Below are 25292 nucleotides of genomic sequence, written 5' to 3'. Positions count from 1 at the left end.
TTTTAAATAAAAAACCCCAATCCATTATTTTCCTACTAATATATGATACAATGAAAATGTAACCAGTCATTTAATTACAACAGTGTAAAAAAATACTAAGTATTTTTGGAGTACCAAGTCTTTTTCTAAAACTAAACATGAAGGCTTTTTCCATAGCAATACTTTGAGTAATGAACTGGTATTCACTGTTTCTAAAACAGGGTTTTAAAACCTCACAACTAGTCAACATTTTATACTGAATAAACCTTTGTTGTGGAAGCTGTTCTGTGTGTTACAGGATGTCTAGCAGCATCTCTGACCTCTACCCACTAGATGCCACCAGCATCCCTCTAGTTAAGTCAACTAAAACTGTCTCCAAATATTGACAAACATCACTAGGGATCAAAATAGTTACTGAGTGAGAAACACTGCCATAAACAAAGTTCTATGCATCCAATTTTTCACACTGCTGTCTTAAGGGGAAAGATTCTGTCTTAAAGAAACAGGTGCTTACTCTCATATAAAGTATTTCATGTTTCCCTAATTACACCACTACTACAAAGCCCAAAACTCTTAATATTCAGTTACAAATGATTCTTTTTTTTTTTTTATCAATACTGCCTCCGCTTAAAATTGGAATTAAAAATCAGATACCACATGATTTTGTCTACAAACACTTCCTCTATGTACTTCAATAACAAAATACTTTAATTATAACAAAAAATTTAAACTTTGTTAATAACATTTGATATCCTGTTAACTCCCTGTATCTCTCCCACCAAAAACATTTTTTATAGTTATTTAAGTCAGGATCCAAGTAAGTTCTAAATGATTTTCAAGATATTTATGTTCTCTAAATTAAAAAAAAAATCTGTAAAAATCATCTTTCTCTTTTTCTCCCCTTTCTCATATATTAGTTGAAGAAAATAAGTTATCTGTCATTTTAGAATTTTTTTATAATCTGAGACAGGCATGGTAGTGCACACTTGTAATCCCAGTGACTCCAGAGTCTCAGGTAGGAAGATCTCAAGTTCAAGGCCAGCCTCAGCAACTTAGCAAGGCCCTTTGCAACTTAATGAGACCTTGTCTCAAAATAAAAAAGGGCTGGGGTTGTGGCTCAGGGGTTAAGCACACTTGGGTTCAATCCCCAGTGCCAAAATTTTTTTTTCTTATAATCTAGGTTTGGTTGATAGCACTTCCATGAGTAATTAACATACTTCTCTGCCCTTTTTTTTCAACCTGGCTCAATTAAATTTAGATTTGACTCTTTGAACACATATGCAAATGCATCATAGTCAAAGGCTTAACGTGTGATTTTTTTTCTCTCTACAGGAACTGAAGATTTATTTGATGGGTATCAACTTGTTCCATCCATTATTCAGTTCTCCAATGACATTTCATCCAATAATAACTTTAGCAATCACTGTTGAGTTGCCTCAATCCATGTTTATTTAGTTAACTGCAAAAAGATAATTTTCTAAATTCTATCATTCCTTCTGCATTTATCAGCTGGAATTTTTCAACACTGAACCTACCATGATCCACTATCTGATTTCTCTAAAACACAATTTACCCATAAAAGGCAAGTTAACTGTCTAATTCTTTCCTTTTATTTACCTGTTTGTTCAGAGTAATGAGCTGGTCCTTTAGCAATCTCTAAATTATTTTTACAGTCTTCATAAAAAGCTCTTAGATTTAAATATATTTATTTTAATCCACTGTACTCAATCCTTTTTATAACTGACCGTCCTAGGTCAATAATGGTCCCTCTTGTTGTTGCTCCTCTGTCCTTTTTTAGAAAAGTTTTTATTAGTACATTGTAATTATATGTAATAGTAGTACTCATTATGACATATTCATATATGCCAATAACTTACTCCATATCATTCCCCATTATTTCCTTTTTCCTTTTCCTTCTCCCTTATCATCTAATCATCTCCCTTCTATTTATTTTTAATTGGTACACTGTAATTACACATAAAAGTGGGACTCTTTGTAAATATTCATATATACAAAGGGGTTAATGTGGCTAACTTCATTCCCTGGTTCTTTCCCTTTCTCTCCACTCCTCCCTCTCCCTTTCCATCTAATGTTTTCCCTTCTATTTTCATGGGCCCTCCTCCCTTTCTTTTATTCTTTTTTTCTGCCTAGATTCTGCTTATGAGAGAATATATTCTATCCTTGACTGTGAGAGTCTGGCTTATTTCAATTAGCATGATGTTCTCCAACCATCCATTTATCAGTAAATGACATCATTTCATTCCTATTTATGGCTGAGTAGAACTCCACAGTGTGTGTATATATCACATTTTCTTTATCCACTCCTCTGTTCACAGAACGCCTGGGCTGGTTCTATAACTTGGCTATTATGAATTGCACTGCTGTAAACACTGGAATGCATGTATCATTAGAGTATGATGACTTCAGTTCTTTTAGATAAATACCAAAGAATGGAATAGCTGGGTCATATAGTGGTTCCATTCCTAGTCTTTTGAGTAATCTCCATACCAATTTCCACAGTGGTTGTACTAATTTGTAGTCCCACCAACAATGATTAAGTGTTCTTTCTCTCTACATCCTCCAAATCCTTGCCAGCATTTATTATTATTTGTATTATAAATGACTGCCATTCTGACTGGAAAAAGATGGAATCTCAATTTTGATTTGCATTTCCTTAACCTTCTTATATGACCTCAGTAACTTCTGACAGCTTAATTTTTTATTATCACATGATCCTGTACTGTAATATTTTTCAAATTTTGGTTCAAGAACCAGAATGTCATCATCACCTATGAAGTTATTAGAAATGCAAATTCTTGGGGCTTAAACAAACTTACTGAATCAGAATCTTAAGGTCAGGACCCAGCAATCTAAGCTTGAAAAGGCCTCCAGGTAACTTCAAGGTACAATGAAATCTCCGAACCACTGATCTAGAGATCTAGGTTTAGCTTATACATGTCCAGCTCCATTCTGGAATCAGGCATTTCTCAAAAAATCCCTAGCTTCTTTCAGACATGAATTGTATTTAGAGAATTCCTAGTCTAGGGCTAGGAAAACTCACTACCACTGGGCTGTTATATGCAATAAACTAATTTTAAAATATACTTCAGTAACACAGTAGTTAGTGAAAGAACTGAGATCAGATCCTAAGTATCTTAATTGTAGGCCTGTCCTCTTTTCACTGTCTCTGAATGAAATACATCCATTTCCTTCATAGCAAGGCCATCAACTATCATTGAGACACACCTTGGGAAAAGTCAGTCAACCCCTCTACATTAGTAATCCTTTTATGTAAAATATAAATAATGTAATCTATCTTACTTATCTACTTTTAAAAACAGGATATGAGATTACATATAAAAGCACTCTTGGCATTACAAAAACTGATAGGAGCACAGAATATCTTTGGTTTACAAAGACTAGCAATAGAAAACATTAAATTAGCAGCAGGGGAACACAAGAAATGATACAGCTAAGAGGTGAACTAAAAGAGGCTTGCCTTATTATAAAATAGATATTTTCTATAATTTAGAAAATAGTTCAAGGAGGGAGGTTAAATTGAAACCCTATAAACAGATTTAATTGTTAACCAATTTCATAAAATATAAAGATGCCAATTCAAACTTGTGAGCAATGAAATAATTTTCTGTAAACATACTACTGAAATTATTGGGTGGGGGGGGGAGAACCTCCCTACACACACAAAACACTCTAAGTTAAAAAGCAAATGTGTATTTAAAACAAAAACAAGCAATAACAGAACTTAAAAATATTTAAAGCAAATTAAATATATGCTCTCAAAATGTGGATAAATAAAGCACAAAATTCATGAAAGAAAAAGCTATCATTGGGGAAAAAAGGAGGATTTGAATTACATTAACAACCAAATGAAAATTCAAGATATGAAAAGAAACAATGTCACTAGTAATCAAAGAAATATAAATTCCAACAAAAATGAATTCTTTTCCATTCATCAGATTTGCATTTTTTTTAAAAGAAAGAAGAGGAAGAAAAAGAAAAATGCCAGAATTAACCATTGTTAATATTAACAGTTGCAAAAGTGAGGAAAAATTGGTATGATGCTTCTTTTCAAATGCTGGTGCATTTGAAGAAATTTATCCTTCTGTAAGAAGTATCAGTAAAAGTATCAGTAAAAGTTATATAAAAGAGGAATGAAAAAATAAAAATAAAAAACTAGACTCTCTGTGTTTAGAATGCACTTGTTGCAAAGCCTAAAATTAGCTTCTAGAAAATAACTCCTCCACAGTCCAGTTAAAGTTTTCTAATCGTGGAATTACGGCATACATATTATATCATATCCAAAGAGAAGACAGAAAAAGAGAAAATCAATATGACAGTGGCTTAGATGTCACACCAGGAGTTTCAGAGGCTTCCAGCATGTTTATAGGATTCCCTAAAACCTAGACCTTCATTCTAAGGTATTATTGCCAAGAAAAAGAAGACAGGCTGCAGATAAGAAGTTCCTGATAAAATCACAGCCAAGTCACTTAGAACATTGTGCGCACTCAGGCAAGTGATTCAATGTCTCTGAGTCTGTTTCCCTATTTGCAAAATGTACACAATACCACTACATTACTGTGAAGGTTAGAGAAATGAATGACAAGCCTACTTTAAATACTGGGAACCTAATTGGCACTTACATGGTAGCTGCTACTACTGTTATTGGGCCTGGTTTAATCTGCGAATAATTAGGTTTAGACATCAATTATCACTCCATTGAAGAGAAAAAAATATGTCCTCTATGACTGTGAAATATACACTCTAAAATGAGTATTTTCTTAAAAAGGAAGAAAAAAAAAGGAGGGAAAAAATATGGAAAGAAAAGAAAAAGGAAAATGGAAAAAAGGAAGAAAGCCACAAACCAAGATTAGAAATGATCTTTAATGAACAGAACTGGCAAACAGTTATACTAACAACCCTATGGTTTAATATAACCCATTCATTAAACTGACATTGAACTTACCAATTAAATGTGATCAACTTGAAGCAAGATGAACATTCTCCTATGCTGAGATGTCCTCACAAAACTGTGGAATAAAACTTGCCTTTTCTATTTAAAGTCATTCCTTTATTGCTAAACAGTTGATCTGACAGGAAGGCAGCAAGCAGGGTTAGAAAGAGAAAAAAGGTGAGGATAAAAATGAAGAGAAAAACAACATGCAATTAAGGATCAAATCTCTTCACCCAATCCTCTCCTCTCAGACTCCGTGTGCTCTGACCTGTAGCTGCTGGGAGCTATCGTTGAGATTGTCCTCTCTCCGCCGGGCCTCCTCTAGCATCTGTGCGCTCTTCTTTTTCTCCACCTGTTCCTTGTGCTTCAGATTTGCTACCTTCTTATTCTGGTCTTTCACTTGCCTATTGATAGAGAAAAATCAAGCTTTTTCATGTATGTGCACAGAAAAGAATATGTTTATGTACAAATTTACACCAGTGACAAAAAGTAATATCTGGAAATCAACAAAAATTCTTGGTGCAAAATTTTTTCTAAAATTCCAAATTTTTTCCTATCAAAGATAAAATACTGTGTACAATGATGTTCCAGTTTTCCTCTAAGGAGCATGTATTTCAGCACATACTTTATCAAGCACAATAAATTCTAAAACAAAAGAAGGGCATGAGAGGATCTGAAATGATAAAGAAACCAAGTCAACCATTTATGTTGGAAATAATGGAAGCAGTCTCTTAAATCACCACATGGATATATTGTTATGGCTGGTAAACGAAGATTTTGAAATACAATATGAATTTTACATTGTTAATTCAACATTTCAAACATTCAAAATGGTATAAATAATGTACATGTATCTGAAAATAACGACATCAACATGGAGTAACTAAGCTTAAGAATTAGGACGTTCTATCTACTTCTGAAGCTTCTACTGTATCACTCTCTTACTCCAATGACTATTTCTCAATCCTCTACTGGTAAGAGTAATCTCTATCTTAAATTCTGGGTTTAAAATATCCTTGTTTTTATTATAGTTTTGTCATATACACATGGACATGTACAGATTGCATGTTTTGAGCTTCATAAAATTTACCAAATTATTGTTTCCTTTCAATGTGTGTTTTGAGAGTCATAGTTTTTTTTAATCCCCTCAATTTTTTTCTGCAGTATAAAACAATATATATATGGCAACTGTTTTAGCCCATTCCCAAGGTGATGGATAATTGGGTTGTTTCCATTTTGTTGGTATTACAAACAATGCTGCTAGATACAATCTAATAGACCTCTGCAAGTTTTTCCAAGGCTTTAGGTCTAGAAATTGAACTGCCTAATTCATACAATAGGTACAACTTACATTAATTTCCAAGAAGTTTTATTAATTTATATTCTCACTGGTAAGTCATAACAATGGTTGTTACATATCTCCACATCCACTAACATTTGGTATTATCAGACTTCATAATTTTTCTCAACCTGATAGATATAAAATTGTATCTCAATATAGTTTTAAAACGCATACTCCTGACTACTGAAGCTAAACATATTTTCATATGGTATTTGGCCATTCCTGTTTCTTTCTGTGATTTACATCTTTTGTCCATTGTTTAATTGGACTTTGCTTTGAGTTACAGTTATACTTTATATGTTACAGTAATAATGTTTTAACTGTCACATATAATGGTCTATGTTCTTCTAAACGATGAATTACTTCTTTGACTGCTTTATGTTACCACTGCATTTATAGAATCTAAAAATTTTAATTGCTTCAAACATATCAATCTTCTCCTTTATAGAGTACAATTTTATGAGAATCTTTCCTATTTCAAATTCATAAAACTATTCCCCTGAAGATGTTATAAAACCTTGGTCTTTCACACTGAAGTCATTAACCCACCTTAAACTGAAGTTGAGTGTGCCTGAGGTAAAGATGTAATTTCATTTTTTTGAGTCTAGTGGAGGAATAAAATTTCATTTTTATATGTATTAATAATGAATTGTACAAGCAGTACTTATAAACACTGTCATATGTAAAGTTTTTATATACATGTGTGCCTATTTTAACCTTTTTACTCTGATACATCTGTATGTTTCTGAGCCAATTTTATGCAAGCATAAGTACTATAACTTTATAAAAAGCCTCAATATATAGCAAGGCAAGCCTCCCTGATTGTTCCTCTTCTTCAGAACTATTCAGTGCATAAATCCTCTGGTAGGGATTAACTGGGTGGTAAATGTAGGCTGGTAGCATGTGGCATGTAGCTGGAGGAGGTGGATCACTGGAGGCATGCCTTCTGGGCATATATTTTGGCTCTCTCTTTCTCTCTCATAAACTTTTCTTCCTCTAATTGTTCTTGTCAGGTCTTTGGGTCATGGCAGCAAAAAAGTTGACTGAAACAACCACTGTGAAAAATTATATTGCAACAAGTTGGAAAACACAAAAGAAATGGATAGATTTCTAGAAACATACAGTCTACCAAGACTGAATCAAGAAAAAATAGAAATACATGAGAAATCAATAACGAATAAGGAAAAAGAAGCAGTAATCAAAAAATTCCCAAAGAAAACAAGCTCAGAACCAGAAGACTTCGTGAACTCTATCAAATATTAAAGTAGAATAAATAACCAATCCTTCTCAAATTCTTCCAAATAATTGAAGAGGAAGAAACTTTTCCAGACTCATTTTAAGAGGCTAGCATTACCTCTATAAGGGCACAAGAAAAGAAAATCATAGGCCTGGTAAACAAAAACCCTCAACAAAATACTAGCAAACCAAATCCAAAAGAATATTAAAGGATTCATTCACCATGAACAAGTGGGATTTGTCTCTGGAAGGCAAGGATGAGTCAACATACACAATCAATAAACAGGATATACCACATGAACAGAATGAAGGATAAAAATTACATGATCCTCTGAAAAGACTGAGGAAATAAAGCAGTTGATAAAGCTAAACATTCTTTCATGACCAAAACTCTCAATAGATGGGTGCAGTGCAATAGATGGGACTACATGCCTGTAGTCCCAGCAACTCAGAAGGCTGAGGCAAGAGGATCACAAAGTTCAAAGCCAGTATCAGCAACTTAGTGAGAACCTAAGCAACTTAGCAAGACCCACTCACTAAATAAAAAATAAAAAGGATTGGGGCTGTGGCTCAAGTGGTTAAGTACCCCTGGGTTCAAGCCCTAGAACCAAAATAATAAAAAATAAATAAAAACTCTCAAATAAGGCACAGAAGTAATACACTTCATACAATAATGTCCATATATGAGAAACCCATAGCTGACATCATACCCAATGGTGAAAAGCTGAAATCTTTTCCTCTACAATTAAGAACAATTAAAGTGTGCCCAAAGCTGGGTGTGGTGGCTCACACTTGTAATTCCAGCAACGCAAAAGGCTCACAACTTAGACATCAGCCTCAGCAATTCAAGGAGACCCTTTCTCAAAATAAAAAATTTTCAAAAAAGAACTAAGGATATACATTAGTGGTAGAGCACCCTGAGGTTCAATCCCAGTCCAAAAATGAAAAGAAAAGAAAGCATGCCCACTTTAACCACTTCTATTTAACACAGTACTCTGTAAGTTCCAATCAGGCAAGAAAAAGAAAAGGTAAACAAATTAGAAAAGTTAGAAGTTAAAGTTTATCTGCTTGCTGATGACACGATCTAATATACTGAAAATGCTGACGACTCCTTAGAATTATCAGAATAGCAAATTCAATAAAGTTGCAGAATATGAAATCGACATGAAAATAAGTTGCATTTCCACATAGTATACAATGATCTTTCCCAAAAGAAGACATTAATCATCTCGTTTACAATAGCATTACAAGAGAAAGTACTCAGGAATAAATTTTAACCAAAGTGAAAGCTCTATATACTAAACTATAAGAAATTGATGAAAGAAAATTTTCAAGATACAAACAAATAGAAAGATAGCCCAAGTTCATGGGTTGGACGAATTAATATTGTTAAATGTCTATACCACCCAAAGTGATCTACAGACTCAATGCAATTCCTATAAAAATTCCAATGGCATTTTTCACAGAAACGGGGGGAAATGCTAAAGTTTACACAGAACCACAAAAGACCCTGAATAGCCAAAGCAGTCTTGAGTAAGACCAAAGTTAGAACCATCACACTTTCTGATTTTTCAAGCTATATTACAAATCTATAGTAATCAAAACACTGTAATACTGGCATAAAAACAGACACTATACACTAAGAGAACAGAATTGAGATCACAGAAATAAATCCATGCATTTACAGTAACTTAATTTTTGACAAAGATGCCAAGAGGAACACATAATGGGGAAAGGATAGTCGCTTCAATAAATGGTACAGGGAAAACTGAATATCTACATATAGAAGCATGAAACTGAATCTTTATCTCACACTGTAAATAAAAATCAACTCAAAATGTTTTAAAGACATAAGATCATTATGTTTTAAAGACATAAGACATTTTAAACATAAGATCTGAAACAAAGAGGCTAGAAGAAAACAGTGGAAGAAAGCTCCTTGATAATGGACTGGGCAATGATTTTGGTTTTTTTTTTTTTTTTTTTTTATGCAACCAAAAGCACAGAGAACAAAGCAAAAATTAGATAAATGGAATTAAGGAAACTGAAAATTTTCTACACAGCAAACAGCAGTATGAAGAGACAGCCTACAGATTAGGAAAACATACTTGCAAACCATACATCTGGTAAGGAATTAATATCCAAAATATGTAAGGGACTCAATAGCAAGAAAACTCATTGAAAATGGGCAAAGGATGCTGGGTGCAGTGGTGCACACTTGTAGCCCCAGTCACTCAGGAAGCCAGGAAGCTGAGGTGGGAAGACGGCTTGAGCCAAGGAGTTCAAGACCAGTCTAGACAACACAAGATCCCATCAGCTCCCATCTGTTAGAATGGCTGTGATCAAAGACAAAATATAACAAGAATTGGTGAGGTTATGAAGAAGAGAAAATCTTGGTACAATGCTGGATGGGAATGTAAGTTAGTACAGTGATTACAGAAAACAACATGGAAGTTCCTGAAAAACTACATACAGAACTATGATATGATCCAGCAATCCCACTTCTGGTATTTATTTGAAAGAATTAAAATGAGGATCTCAAAAGAGACATTTCTACTCCCATGTTCACAGCAACTTTATTTACCACATTCAAGATTTGGAAACAACCTAGGTGCCAGATGAATGGATAAAGAAAAAGTCCAATATATAAATATAAGCAATGGAATATTATTCAGAGAAAGAAATCCTACCATTCATGAAAAAATGGATAAACCTGCAGGACACTATGAAATAACCCAGACACAGAAAGATGAATACTCTATCATCTCACTTATACGTAGAATATAAAAGAAATGAACTCATAGAAGAAGAGTAGAATGGTGGCTGTTAGGGCATCGGGGTAGGGGAAGAGGGAAGATGTTGGTCAATAGGCACAAATTTTCAGTCACAAAAGTTTTGGAGATGTAATATATAGTGTGGTACCAACTAATAATATACAATACTTGAAAATTTGCTAAGTCAGGAAACCTTAAGTATCGTAAACACATACACACACACACAGAGAAAACCATGAGGCAATGTGTAAATTAGCTTGACCGTGGTAATCTCTAACAACATATAGGTATATCAAATGTGCACACTGTACATCTTAAATATACACTATTTTTGTTTGCAAACTATACCTCAATAAAGCTGGGGAAAAATATTCAAGAGGAAATGATGAATTAATAACATTAATTGTAAAATAAAATTCATTCTCTGATGAGACTACACACTATCAAGAGGTTCTATATAACAATTCCACTTTTGGCTATCTGGAATGTTTATTAAAGGTTTTGGTCACAGATAATACAGTAAACTCAGACACCATTTGAACAAATTTTTTAAAAAGTTTTTTTATTTGCTTTTCTTCACTCCATAATTTTCTGTGCTAATAGTTCTAATGTGCTAATAAACTCACATGAATTATATCAACTAATGGAACAAACAGATTGGAGCTTTTGCATTAGAAATCTAATGAAGAAATGGAGCAAAAGTTTGTTCTCATCAATCAAATTGCTCTTCCTCAAAATTAAGTGTCTCATAATATTTACTTACTATACACAAAGGTTTTGCTGTTTTAAGAGAGAAAAGTACTTTAAATGGTGCATACATTCCTTTTACCTTGCATCTGAGAATTATTCCAGATGGTGCTGGCAACCACGATTGCCTGTAGCAGTAACCTGGTTATTTGGGACATTATGACACATAGAGTAAGGAACCCAATTAAAACCACTTAACTATTTTCTGGTCACAAGGCAGATATTATGGGCTAAGATTCTGATCCAAAGTCAATTTTATTCCTCAGCATTCCTTATTGTAATTATATTTGAAAGTAAATGATTTTTTTTTTTTTTTTTTTTAATCCTAACTTTATCCCCCAAGCCACAGAAATAGGTCATGGTATTTTTAGTTGTGTTTCAGAAGAATTGAAGAAAATCATTTCTCTTATCCTGCTCTATCCCCACACACTCCATTTTTGTGTTATGTTTTTAAAAACACGTTTAGCTGGGTATGGTGGCACACACCTGTAATCCCAGCAACTAGGGATGCTGAGACAAAAGGATAGCAGGTTTGAGACCTGTTGCAGCAACTTAGTGAAGCCCTAAGCAACTTAACGAGACCTTGTCTCAAAAAAGAAAAAGGGCTGGGGATATGACTCAGTGGCAAACCCCACCCCAACCTCTGGTTAAATCCCTACTACCCCCCCCCCAAAAAAAACGTTTATTTTGACCTTGGAAATATTAGACATACAATTATTTTTATAACTTTTTTGTTTATTTTATATGTGGTGCTGAGGACTGAACCCAGTGCCTCACACATGCTAGGCAAGTGCTCTATCACTGAGTTACAGCCCCAACCTCAATTTTTGTGACTACTTTCACTGATTCCAAAAAGGACATGGTAAAATGTATTAAAGAACATGATCCCAAATATAAGTGAGCATGCATGTATTAAAGAAAATGAAACAGGAAAAAAAAATAGCACATTTTCTCATTTGGATTTTCTATAGTGTCTAAATTTTCTATAACAGACAAAATAATTTTTAAAAATTTAAAGTTGTTCTTAAATAAGATATGATTGTATCTCAAAAGTTATTCTTAGTCTGTAGAATAAAAACATAAAATACCTGCAAAAGTAAGATAAAGAAAGGAAATTGAAAATATGAAAAGAAGGGGATTAGGAGAGGTCAAGACCATAACAATAAGGGGACTACAAATATGCCATACTGTATTACATTCTGTATAGTCTGATTCATGCGCATTATGCACATGTGAGCATGAATGTGTGTAGAGTTCTGGATTCACTAATTAGAGTAAATGAAAACAAAATGATTTTCTTGCCTCACTAATATCTTTTTCAATACTGTTTTCCTCTGGCAAGGGTCACAACAAAGAATATCATCAAAATATATGTTAACAGTAAAATGGGAACGCATTTCTTGAATGTATATTTAGATGCAAGTGTTGTAAGACTTTAGCAGAATCTGTGAAATGGGGAATTTCCTTCTCTTCCCTTATAAACTGATCAATATAGAGTTTGATTTAAATCTAAATTCATAAGAAAACACAAAAGCTAGCAAGCCCAGACCTTAAGGTGCTACCAGAAAAAAAGCAAAAAAAGATTCAATGGCTTTTTAAAATTCTTTCAGACTTCTGTTGTGCTTAACTAATGAGTCCAATTCAAAATAAACTTACATTTTTTTATCATTCTTCAAGCAGGAAAAGAGGCAAAAAAGAGTATGATTTTAATATATGAATTAAAATTCAATTCACAATTGCTAAGGTCCCAACTACTATAATGAACACTGCAGTGATGCATAATGGATTCTATTCTCTCCACTATCACACAGACAGAAGCAAATAAAAGCTTAAGAAAGAAGAAAATGATGGAAAAGAAAACAGCTTAATCTGGGTTGGTCTTTGCCACCAAAAGTTTTATAAATTGTGGACCACCATCTTGCTATTCAAGATGTGATCTGGGAACTCACATCATTAGCTGGCACAGTCCCTTGTGGTATACAGGTACTCATTAAAGACTTAATGAACAAATGTATAAAATGGAAACCGATCATATCCTCTAAATTGACTAATCTACCCAAAACAGAACTTTGAGGAATACAGTCTGTTTAAAGTTCTAAAACAATGTAAGTACTAAAAAATAAATATTTTCCTTACATATTAAACACCTAGTATAATTGATAAAGAAATTACTGCTTTCCTTCTTCGAAACTTGCTAGTGTTCTACTAAGAAATTATCATTTGTCAGAGATTGCACTGTTGCTGGCTTTTTTGCTTTGCCAAGGAAAGATATATAATGGTGGTTTAATATGTTACTGTACCATGACAATCTCCCACACATATTTAAGAAAAATATAGAATGTTGCTATTGTTGAGTTTAAGGAAATACTAACAATCCAATTTGACACAGATACTTATTTTCACTGGAGAAGAGAAACTTAAGCTAGGCAAAGGGCTTAAAAATACACTAATTAGAAGTAAAATGATACTGCTAGTGTATCATAGTATATATCAACATCTATATTATATATAAAGCATTTCCTATTGTAGAGAAAACACACACACACACCCTCTCATTTTACTTTCCTACAAGACTAATTTTATATTCATTCAGTTAATATACAAGATATAAAATTTCATAATACTACTTAAATATCTAAACTTGGCTTAAAAATGAGAATTTCCAATTACACCTGCCAAAAACATATAAAAGAAACTAAAATTATACTTTTATAGGTCTGTCTAATTAAAATATTTCTGATATTTCAAAGTCACTTTAAATTTTATTTTTATGGAACTGCATTCTTCATTAGGAATATTTCTGAAGAAAACAGGCTATAAATTTTTTAAAAGATATCAATACAGAATATAAAAATAATTCTAAAGTGGGATTAATATAAACATTTTAACTTATACAAAAATACTTTAAATTATCAAGTTAGAATTTTTAACTAGCGAAGGAACTGCATGATAGTAAGTCTTATCTTACTTTAATTTCACTTACTTCTATGTTTGTTCTCAGTACCATACCGATGTCCTTAAGAGCAAGGACTTCACTTGCGTATCTCCACAGACTGAAGACAAGACCTGTCTTATAGCATTTAGTCAATGTTTACTGAAATGTTTCAGAAGAAGCTATTTTTTTCTCACGATGACTTTATTACTATTTATTTAACAAATATTTAATGAAAGATTCTAGGTGCCAGGTACTATCTTTGAGGATATGACAGTGTATAAGAGAGACAATATCTCAGCGCCCACTAAATTTACTGTATACTGGGAAGACAAAGAACATAAGTAAAATACACAGTAGGTAAGATGTGGATAAAATCCAATGGAAAAAATGGAAGAGGAAAAAAGATAGGGAGTTTAAGAATGGGTGTGGGACTTAAACTTTAAAGTGTTCAGAAAAGACCATTCCATGGAGGTAATATTAAAGCAAAGCTGTGAAGGAAGTAAGGGAATAAGACACCATATTAACATACTGAGGCAAGAGTATTCCATGTGAAGGAATAGCAAAGGCAAAGATTCTGAGGTCAGAGTGGGCCTGATTTGATGATGAACAGACAGGAGGTCAAGGTGACTAACAAGATTGAGAAGCAGTCTGCTGTTAGATGAGATTAGACAGACAACAACAGGCCAGAACCTCCAGCAAGGAGAAGCAAACTTTTTTTGTAAATGGCCAGACTGTAAGTATTTTATATTTTATGAACTATTACAATCGGTTTTACAACTACTTTTTTTTTTTCCAACAATTAAAAAAGTAAAATTCATTCTTTTTTTTTTTTATACAAGCTATACAAAAATTGGTCCTAAAGGAGGCTGTGGTTTTGTTAATTCTGTGATGGGTTGACATATTTGACTCCATGGATATGTTATAGGCCAGGCTATATAGGCAATGACTAAACAGACTCCATTTTACCTTGAGACTCCATGTTATGTAGGAAATGCTTCTCCCATGGGAACTCACCACTGCTGTACCCATCAACAGTTGCTTAGCATGACATGTTTAGCAATACAAAATGACAATTCTTATGTAATGAAAAACTGTTCTCTTTTTGATTCCTATTTCTCCTAAACAATGCACTATGTGAACGGTGATTGTGGGATGTTAGTAACCATTCTTTAATTTGTACCTAAGTAAGTTCATTTTGACCCACTTAACCCTCTGCTAGTGATTTCTGATCCCATTATGTTAGTTTGTAATTCTGAATCATAGCAACAGAAACTTATGATTGATGTGATTTTTGGTATAAGAACCCCTGCAACTCTATGGTCGGGGCTGTTCTCCCAAAAGCTATTTTTGGGGCATTGTGTGAGACAGTCAGTCAGCTGACTGTCTTTATTAATAAAGACTCTCAAATTTGTACTTCTCAGTAGTGATCGATCTGTTCTTAAGTTGTGCCCCCAAACAATTCCTGCTGAAAAGCTTTGAAGGTCACTGCAAAACCTCTTGGGTTAGAAAGTAATTCCTTGATATCAAAAATACAAAGGATTAGCTCCTAAAAACTAAGAAAAGAGTATCTAATAAACATTCAAGTTTTTAATCAACTGAGGTAAAGCAACATGTTTGTCTATAATCTAAAACCAGTATGTATTCGCAACTTAATTGACAAAGTTTTCCCATAAATTTCAGTTGGCTTTCCTTTATTCATTCAACAAAAATTTACTGAGAAGGAAAAGAAAAAAATACCATATCTCATGTTACCAAAAACTTTTGAAAGGGGAAAACAGACAATATACACTATTAAGCAAATATCTCAGCACAGTGATATGTGCTATAAAAAAAGATAAGTTAATAAAACGGGCAATGTAATGGAAACACTGGTTTGAGGAGGCATTATAATTTAAAACAGTCTAAGAAGACAATGCTGAGGAACCACCAAAGAGTGAGACATGCAGAGATCTGGGAGAAGAGGCAGCAAGAATCACAAATGCAAAAGTTTTGAAGATAGAAAGATCTGGTTAGGAAGGGAGAGAGGAGGGCGGGCGGGCAGGCAGCCAGGCAGGCAGGCAATATGGAGGAATGTAATGAAGGGAAGTAGTAGTGCAATAAACCAGATGCTGCAGAGTCTTCTAAGTTATGCTAAGGAGGCTAAATTTTATTCTGAGTATAATAAGAGAACACAGCAAAGTTTTAAGCAATAAGTGACAACATCTACTTCTACATTTGAAGAGCTCAGTCCAAGTGCCATGGAGATGAGACTAGCAGAAAAGCAAGATGTTCAAGCAAAGACACCAGTCTGAAAGCAAATGCAGAAGTATGGGCAAGAGGCAATGGTTTACCAAAAGGAGTAGAATGCAATGGTTGAACTCCAAATACATTTTTCAGTGTGACAGGACTTACTAACAGAGTTAATATGGGAAGTAGGAGAAGGAAAAAAAATCAAGGATTACTTGGTAGGTAAATGCTTAATGCAACTGGTGATAATGTTCATTATTACTGGCTATGATAATGAACATTACTGAGCTGGGAAAACTGGACAATGGGTTTTGAAAAGGGTGGGCAAGGTCCAGAGTTCTGCTTTGGGTGAAGTTAAGTTAGCTACTGAACTAAAGAAATTGTGTACTTAATTAGTATTTTATTTAGAAGGCCTCACTATACATATTAGTTTAGGAGCTACTGAAAAAATATTAATACTGAAAGTCATAAGACTGGAAGCCATCTTCCAAGAATGGATATATAAAAGAAGAGAATAGGGCTGAGAATAAAGCCCTGTAGGGTCTACAGGGTTACAGAACCAGAGATGAAAACAGCAAAGTAATGACAAGTGAAAGAGCTGTAAAATGAGGAGAATCTGTTGTCAGAGATGCTAAAAGAAACTAGTGTTTCAAGGAAGGGAATATGTAGAATGATGCTGAAAAGTAAAGTAAGATGGGAGCAGAAAGGAACTCTTTGATCTGGCAATGTGGAAATTACTGACAACCATGATAAGAGCAGTTTCAGACAACTGATAAAAATAGAGGGCTGTTTGGACAGATTTGAAAAAAGGTGAGGAAATGCAGATCACAATTACAGTATATTTTTCAGTTTTAAACAAGTTCTGCTGAGGAGGAAAAGAGAAATGGGCTGGAAACTAAAAGGGGACATCATGTCAAGGGAAAGAGTTTTAAAAATGGAAGGTGAGCCTTTTGAGACATGTTAGTGTGCCTGTTATAACGAATGGGACACAGCAGAAATTTCAACAAATAAGAAAGAGAACAGTGTCTGTTTTAGGAAGATGCAGCATCTTTAGGCTGGGAAACTGAGAGATTTAAGACAAAAAGTGGCACAGAGTACACTATTGGCAAGAAACAGGCAAAGTACACAGGTACAGGTGCAAAAAGACTAGTATATTTAATGGTGGAAGACGCAGTGAATAGCATCCAATTATGTGAATTTTCTCAAGATAATGTTAAGTGAAGTCAACAACTTTGTGTGGGAAGGGAGAATTCTGTAGATATGACAAGAGGAGAGAGTTGAAAGCATCATCTCTAAGAATTCTCCATTTTTGTTCACTAATGGTGAAAAATATAGTTCAGTTCTAGTTACCATCTCTGTTCCTTTCAGCCTACTTATTCCAGCAATTCTTACACCTTCTGCTTACTATTTTTTTTTTCTTTGGTGCCAGGGATTGAAATCAGTGGTGCTTAACCACTTAGCCACATCCTCAGCCTCTTTTTATATTTTTATTTAGGGACAGGATCTCATATACCACAGTACAATTTGCAGAGTTTTTTTCCCCAAAATCATTGTCTGTTTACCAAATTATGTCAAGATAAGAATCCAGTGTTGCTGGTAGAGTCAAAATCAATTCATAAAGTCTGAGAAAACAGACCAAGAATATGACACAGTACTATGCCTACACTGTGCCAAGAAATCTGAAGGTGTGGTAGGGAAACAGAAAAACTAAAGAAAACTCTGCCTAAAATACTGACTTCACTTTTTGGACCTATGACAGAATGAATATATTGTTAATTTTTTTTCTCCCTTTAAAAGAAGTGTGGGATAAGGGAATGCTTCTCTATGTTGTTCACTTATGGTTTTCTCCCAGATTTATTCATCCTGAGAAAACATAAAAATGACAAGCATTTTTACAGAGGAGAACATTTATTTATTTAAAGCACTATCTTAATTTCTATTCAATGCGTAAAAACCATGTGACCTTACACTTTTGAATAAAATGTTCACAGTATGAGAAATAAACAAGTATAACCTCTTGCACCTCCTCTATTATGTTTCTCCCTAAATTTTCTTATTATTCTCCAATACTTCAACTTCATTTAACTTTCTTCTCTCCCTCTCCCCCTCGTTCCCTCCCACCCTTTCTTATTTGTTTGTTTGTTTGTTTTGCAGGGATATGATGCCGCAGGCCCCTCAGAATTAGCCAAAGATTCAACCTTCTTTGTCAGACCTTTGGAGGTTGCTGGTCCCAAGACCTAGGAAAAGTAATGACTAGCATGAAAAGACAACATGACTTTTTATCTCCTGCTATCCTGTCTCCTTGTCCCACCTGAAAAGTGCTTTTGTAGATATTCCATTTACCACTAATCTCAAGAATATGTCAATGATGAATGCTGTGAATGCTATAATGTAATCATACTGTACTACCATATATGAACATGCACATGCAGAAATAATATATCATTCATCATTCATTATTTTTTCACCTTGTGATTTCACCGGGTTCAGTTTAAAACTCAATTTTGACATTTCACTGTAACAAGCACAATGTAGAACTAATATCTGCAAGTTAACTTAGGAAATCAAGGCACTAGTAAAATTACTAATAAAACCAGATCTACTACACAGATAATAGTAAACAGGTATTTTCTTCCCCTTAGTGAAAATAAATGCTGGTGTTTGGAAAACCACCTAAGCAGTTTTCTCCGTAAAATCTCCATAAGTGAGAATCATTAAATCAAGTGGGCAGAACACTGATCAATCATTCAAGTATCCTAGTGAGTTGGGAGGGGAAAATAAAGTTCAAATTTCTGATTTAATTAATAAAGAATAGGTCTAAAGAAAGAGAGGGTGAGGGGCTGGGGAGATAGCTCAGTCGGTAGAGTGCTTGCCTTGCAAGCACAAGGCCTTGGGTTTGATCCCTAGCACCGCAAAAAAAAAAAAAAAGAAAGGGAGGGTGAGAGGGACAGATGGAGAAAGAAAAAGGCAAAAAAAAATATTGCAACTTATACATCTGAAATTTATAGGGCAATTTATTTTCACTACAAAAACATTTATATTCCACCTCCAAGGGATCCTGATTCTATGCAAAACATAATTTACTAAAATTCAGTAAGCACACAATTGAATTATACAAATTCAGTTTATATTCCCTGCTTTTTGCTTCTTTTTCTTTTTATTCATACTGGCTACACAGTAAAATCTAAATTCCCTTAATTATTACAAAAAGTTTAATAATCACACATATTTTTCTTCTATTCCCTCACATAGTAAGTGTACAGTTTTGAGGTTCTTATTTTTATTTTTGGTCTTTTTAGATGTCTTAATGTCCTTACCCCATCTTTGCTGAGCAAACATGCACTCACTCTTTTTTTTTTTTTTTTTTTTTTAAGTTTTAGATGGACACAGTACCTTTATTTTATTTATTTATTTATATGCAGTGTTGAGGATTGAACCCAGGGCCTCACACATGCTAGACAAACGTTCTACCACTGAGCCACAACTCAAGCCCCACATGCACTCATTCTTTAAGATAAAGTTTAAATAGCAGTACCTTAGCAAAGCTTTTGAGCACTCCTCCCAAACAGAATTAAATGCTTAATCCTGATGAGGTAATGGTTTATACTATAATAAACCATATAGTCTGGATTATATTACAATATAAAATAATTATAAAGGAAAGTGTTGTCTAGATCCCCTGTTGATAAATTACAATTCTTAAAAATATACAAATATTAAATTTAGAATTTAAAAATACAAAAGAAACTAAAACATAATGAAATTGAAAGTTCCAAATTATTGTTATTAATTGCTTATCTTTTTAAGTTAGTAAGTATTTAATTAATAATTCACGGAGTCAAATCACTATTCTAGTGTACTCATGGTACTTACTAAATGGTCTAAGCACTTTTGAGCCACATAAAGAGTCAACCTTCCTGGAACTTTTTTGTTTTGTTTTGTTAAACTGCTAAAAACAAGTTTATTTTGTACATCATAACATCATTTGAACTCTACCTGGTATAAAAGTAACATTATGTCATTAGATCTACTGCTATCCTTTTCAAACTAGTCCATAACAATTAAAATAGTAATATTTGAAGACAATAAGATCATAGCTATAGAAAAGGGTAAAAATACTCTTACTTAGCATTAAGATATTTATCTAGATGATTCGTAACATGTATATAATTTGTTTTGATTGTCATCAAATTGAAAATACAAAATCAAAACATGCATGGAATACTTCTAAATCTCAGAATATGTTTAAGATCCCCCCAGGGATGTAAATCTGCCTAAAGAACACAAGGATAGTAAAAACAAAATTTAAGGTTTGAAGAGTTCTGAATTAAATACTGATTTGCTATCAGCTATGTGATCTTAACCTCCTAAGTTTTATTGAGTTATTTGCGTTTAAAGAAAATGTTTGTAACTGATGCTTTGGGAACTCTTACATAGAGTTATGAGTTCTAAACAAGATAATGCATGAAAAATGCTTAGCATAGGTTATTGACCTTTTTTTTTTTTTTTTTTTTTTTTCCTTGCCAACTGAACTCTTCCTAGACCCAGTTTCAACTCTAAGGTTAAGTATCATTTCCACGTATTTAAAGCTACCACTTTCTCTCTACTTGAAATGATGAATGTGATAAGAATGAATCTTTAGTTCTCTTCTTTTACATTAGGTAATGAATGTAAAAATGTACTGTAAGCTATTAGTTATTAAATAAATGTAAGGCATTGGTTTTGTTTTCCACTTTAGGTGGGTAGCCAAAACAGAAGCCAAAGTTTTCAGGTAAGAAGAATCAGGTACTAATATTACATATAGAAAAAATTACCTTAAAGTCAGAGAACTAGGCCAAATGCTAGGCTACAGGTAAATAAGGTATAGAAGACTAACTTTATCAAAGGGTGGATTCAGAATTACTGACTATAAAATATACTTAAAGTATTGCTCAGGAGAAAGTGGACTCTATGGGATGTATGAAGATCTGCATTCATCTAAATTCTGGGAGCCTGCAGGGTTTTTTACACATTGATTTCTCATTTAACAGAGAAAAATCTGGGTAAGCACTATAATCATGAATCAAACATTGAGAATATAAGTCCATAAATAAAATAATTCCTGACCTAAAATACCTCCCAGGCATCCAAGCAAATATAAGATACAAGTGCTTTAATAATAAACAAGAAGAGAAATGCAAATCAAAACCACCCTAAGGTTCCATCTCACCCCAATTAGAATGGCGATTATCAAGAATACAAGCAACAACAGGTGTTGGCAAGGATGTGGGGAGAAAGGTACACTCATACATTGCTGGTGGGGCTGCAAATTAGTGCAGCCACTCTGGAAAGCAGTGTGGAGATTCCTTAGAAAACTTGGAATGGACCCTTCATTTGACCCAGCTATCCCACTCCTTGGCCTATACCCAAAGGACTTAAAATCAGCATACTACAGAGATACAGCCACATCAATGTTCATAGCTGCTCAATTCACAATAGCCAGACTGTGGAACCAACCTAGATGTTCTTCAATTGATGAGTGGATAAAGAAACTGTGGTATATATATACAATGGAATATTACTCAGCCATAAAGAATGATAAAATTATGGCATTTGCAGGCAAATGGATGAAATTGGAGAATATCATGCTAAGTGAGATAAGCCAATCTCAAAAAGCCAAAGGACGAATGATATTGCTAATAAGTGGAGGATGACACACAATGAGGGGAGGGAAGGGTTAGTGTTAGGGTTAGAGTTAGGGTTAGGGAGGGGGGCAAGTATGGAGGAAGGAAGTACTGTATAGAGGGAAAAGAGGGGTGGGAGGGGTGGGGGGAAAGGAAAAAATAACAGAATGAATCAAACAACATTGTTCTATGTAAATTTATGATTACACAAATGGTATGCCTTTACGCCATGTACAAACAGAGAAGCAACATGTATCCCATTTGTTTACAATTAAAAAAATAAAAAATTAAAAAAAAAAAAAAGAATAAACAAGAAAGGAACCTAATCTAGCCAGGAGGCAGAGGTGGTAGTGATACTCAAGAAAAGAATACTGGATAGATGGTATCTAAATCTTCCGAAGGGATTAGCCCATCTTACAGAGAATAAAATTTTAGGCAGAGAGAACAAAGGAGAATGTGTTAGATTACAGAAATCTTCATAATTTGGTATGACTACAGCTTAAATTTGGAGTAGCAGGGGGCGAGGAGGAGTTGAAGGTAAGCAAAAGCCAAATAACTTCTTGCTAAGCAGGAATGTGTAGCTTACCCAAAGCGTACAGGACTTAAATATGGAAATAACAAAGAAAGAGTTTCCAAAATATGGGAAATAAACTGAAGGGAAAACACAATTGGAGAGGAGAATGAGGAGAATATGACAACTTTTACAGTAAAGCAAGAAAGAATATTTACCCTAAAGATGCATCAATAAACTGAACCAATAATGAAATTAAGCAAGCTAATATGGCTTTTATTTAATTGACCTTTAAATTAGATAAAGAAAGCCTATAGTGAGTTTTCCCCTCACAACATAGTCTATTAAAGTTTTTATTATATTCAAGCAACATTATCTGATCACTTCCCCAGACCATTCATTGTTCCTTCCTTCTAGTTCTCTTGGAAAGTAATCTACAAAGAACTTTTCTTTAAACATCTCGATCTGAAAAATGACTTCTGAAGGGAATCATTTTTCCCTACCACTTTCAAAATACTTAGGTTTAACATACTTAAATGACTTTTCATTTAGGAACTCATAATAACTAACACTGATATTTAGACCAAACAGCTATCTATAACACCTTAAAATTTTCTTCTGCGGCTCTTGGTAGCAAATGTCCCCAAAACAGCAAAAACAAACATATCAATGTCACCTTAAGGAAAATGAAGTGAAGACAAATTAAACAGATACATTTCATCCTGCTTATGACAGAGGTCAAGTTCTGGAATCCCATCCCACTTGTACCTAGAAATCCTTGCAAAAAGAAAGAAACTACTTTATTGATCTTGTTGTCATGCTCAAATCTGACAACCCACACAACAGCTAGATGGCTGAAAATAAAGATTACAACTTCACTAATAAAGAAAAGATAAAGTGGATAATCACTATATAGATGTGTTAAATAATAATAATAATATGGGTTGGGGTTGTAGCTCAGTGATAGAACACATGCATAACATACACAAGGCCCTAGGGTTCAATCCCCAGAAACACCCCCCCAAATAAAAAAAAAAGTTAAAGGGAATAATTCCAACATGCATGCAAGTAAACCAAATCACCTCACAGATCTAATGGCTGCCAATTAAGATCCTTTGATATCCTCATCTGCTTCTCCCAAATTACAATCTCAAATTCTGGAAACTTCAAGCCATTTATATGATTATAGAAATTAGAAGATTTGGGACAGTTTAGGTGAAAGTATAGCCCAATTAAAATGTTCTGAAGTTTGACTCTCTCTTCCCATGCTTCACCCTCAACTACTTGTCATTTTTTTATACTACTCAAAATGTTTTCATACGTTTAAGTAACAAGGCAACAGGTGCCAAAGAAAATAGTGCTTTTGCTCTAACATCCTGAAATTTTAACTTCCCTCTTGTATCCATGCCAATATGAAACCTTGCAGGGCCTTTAACAGGGGCAAAGAGTCATCTTGGAAACCTGAAACCGAGGAAAAGTAGATTTCTATAACAAGTTCATAGTAAGCTAGCACAGGGAAATCAAAAGATAATGCTCAATGTTTGTGAATTTTATTAAGTAGGAGGATAAATCTACTTAAGAAATGTTAATTTGCTGAAGCCTTGCAAGTCAAAGCAAGTTCAACAGACCAGCAGCATCAGCACTGGGAAGTTATAAAAATGTGGAAACTCAGGCTGACTGAATTGTTTAGGAAAAAAGAAATTTAGTATAACTACTTTCATAAAATCCCATGCATGATCATGCTAAGTGAAATAAGCCAATCCCAAAAAACCAAAGGCCAATTATTTTCTCTGATAAGTAGATGCTGATCCACAGGGGGGGTGTGGGTAAGGAAGAATGAAGAAACTTTGGGTTGTGCAGAGGAGAGTGAGGGTGGGGTGAGGTGGGGATGGTGAGAATGGTAGAATCAGACAGAAATTACTGCCCCATATACATGTATGATTACACTACTGATGTGACTCAGCACAATGTACAGCCAGAGAAATTATGCTCCATTTCTGTACAATGTGTCAAAATGCATTCTACTGTCATGTATAACAAATTAGAATAAAAAAATTTTAAAAAGAGAAGTGTTCAAGTAAATAAAAAATTAGAAGAACAAAAGTATGATACTATAGTGGACTGAAGAAAAAAACTAAGGATATAAAAAAGTAGGACATAACTTTATGTTCAGAGGAGTCAGTGGAAAGGAAGAAAATGGAAATAAGGAAACAAGGAGGATTTAATAGAAAACAAAGTTTTGAAAACTGGTAAGAAAAAAGGAATGAAAAGAATAGGAAGACTTAGCATGGAACCATATTCCCATCAAAATAAAAGGAAGGTAGAGATGAGTGAAGATACAAATTTTGAGAGAGCTGATCACTTAAAACTCCATTTATTTTATGAAGTGGGTGAGGTTATCAGGTAAGAGAGGATAATATAAATTTGATTGAAGGACCCTTTATGAATTAGGTTTGGATAATTAATGACAGTATTTTGATTAACACTTCACATACACTGTTTATTTTTAAAAGAGTCAAAAATAAGGGACCTCTTCAGAAATAACAGTTAGGTCCTCAACTAAAACACTGAGAAGAAATTTCAGTGAACAGAAATAGGGAAGAAACTTCCCAACAAAGTCTCAGCTTCTTCTTTCAACTTATAACACAAATTTTTGCAACTCAAAAGATAAGTGGAGTCTTAAAATATCATTGCAGATTAAATGTGTCTTGTCATTTTCTATATGTACACAGCTGTGTGCCAAATAATGATATTTGGTCAACAATGGACAGCATACACTTAAGTAGTTCACATGGGATTATATCGCCAAGTGTCATGATGGCCATTTTATTTGTGTAAACACATTCTATGATGTTTTCATGATGATGAAATCACCTAATGACAGTTCTCAAATTGTGTCCCTTTATG

General features: G+C 33.9%; 1 protein-coding gene across 15 annotated transcripts in view; it reads right to left on the bottom strand.

The window, feature by feature from the left end:
• Window positions 1-25292, bottom strand: part of ERC1 (ELKS/RAB6-interacting/CAST family member 1) — a 633143-nt gene that overhangs the window by 376058 nt on the left and 231793 nt on the right. For all 15 annotated transcript variants that reach the window (XM_079140313.1, XM_079140314.1, XM_079140318.1 and 12 more), the window contains one exon: window positions 5220-5355. In XM_079140313.1, the coding sequence (XP_078996439.1) occupies window positions 5220-5355 (136 nt within the window). The remainder of the gene's footprint in view (window positions 1-5219; window positions 5356-25292) is intronic.

This window comes from Sciurus vulgaris, assembly GCF_902686455.1.
Source record: "Sciurus vulgaris genome assembly, chromosome: 5".
Taxonomy (NCBI): domain Eukaryota; kingdom Metazoa; phylum Chordata; class Mammalia; order Rodentia; family Sciuridae; genus Sciurus; species Sciurus vulgaris.
Note: the sequence above shows the minus strand (reverse complement) of the source record. Positions and strands in the feature narration are given on the sequence as shown.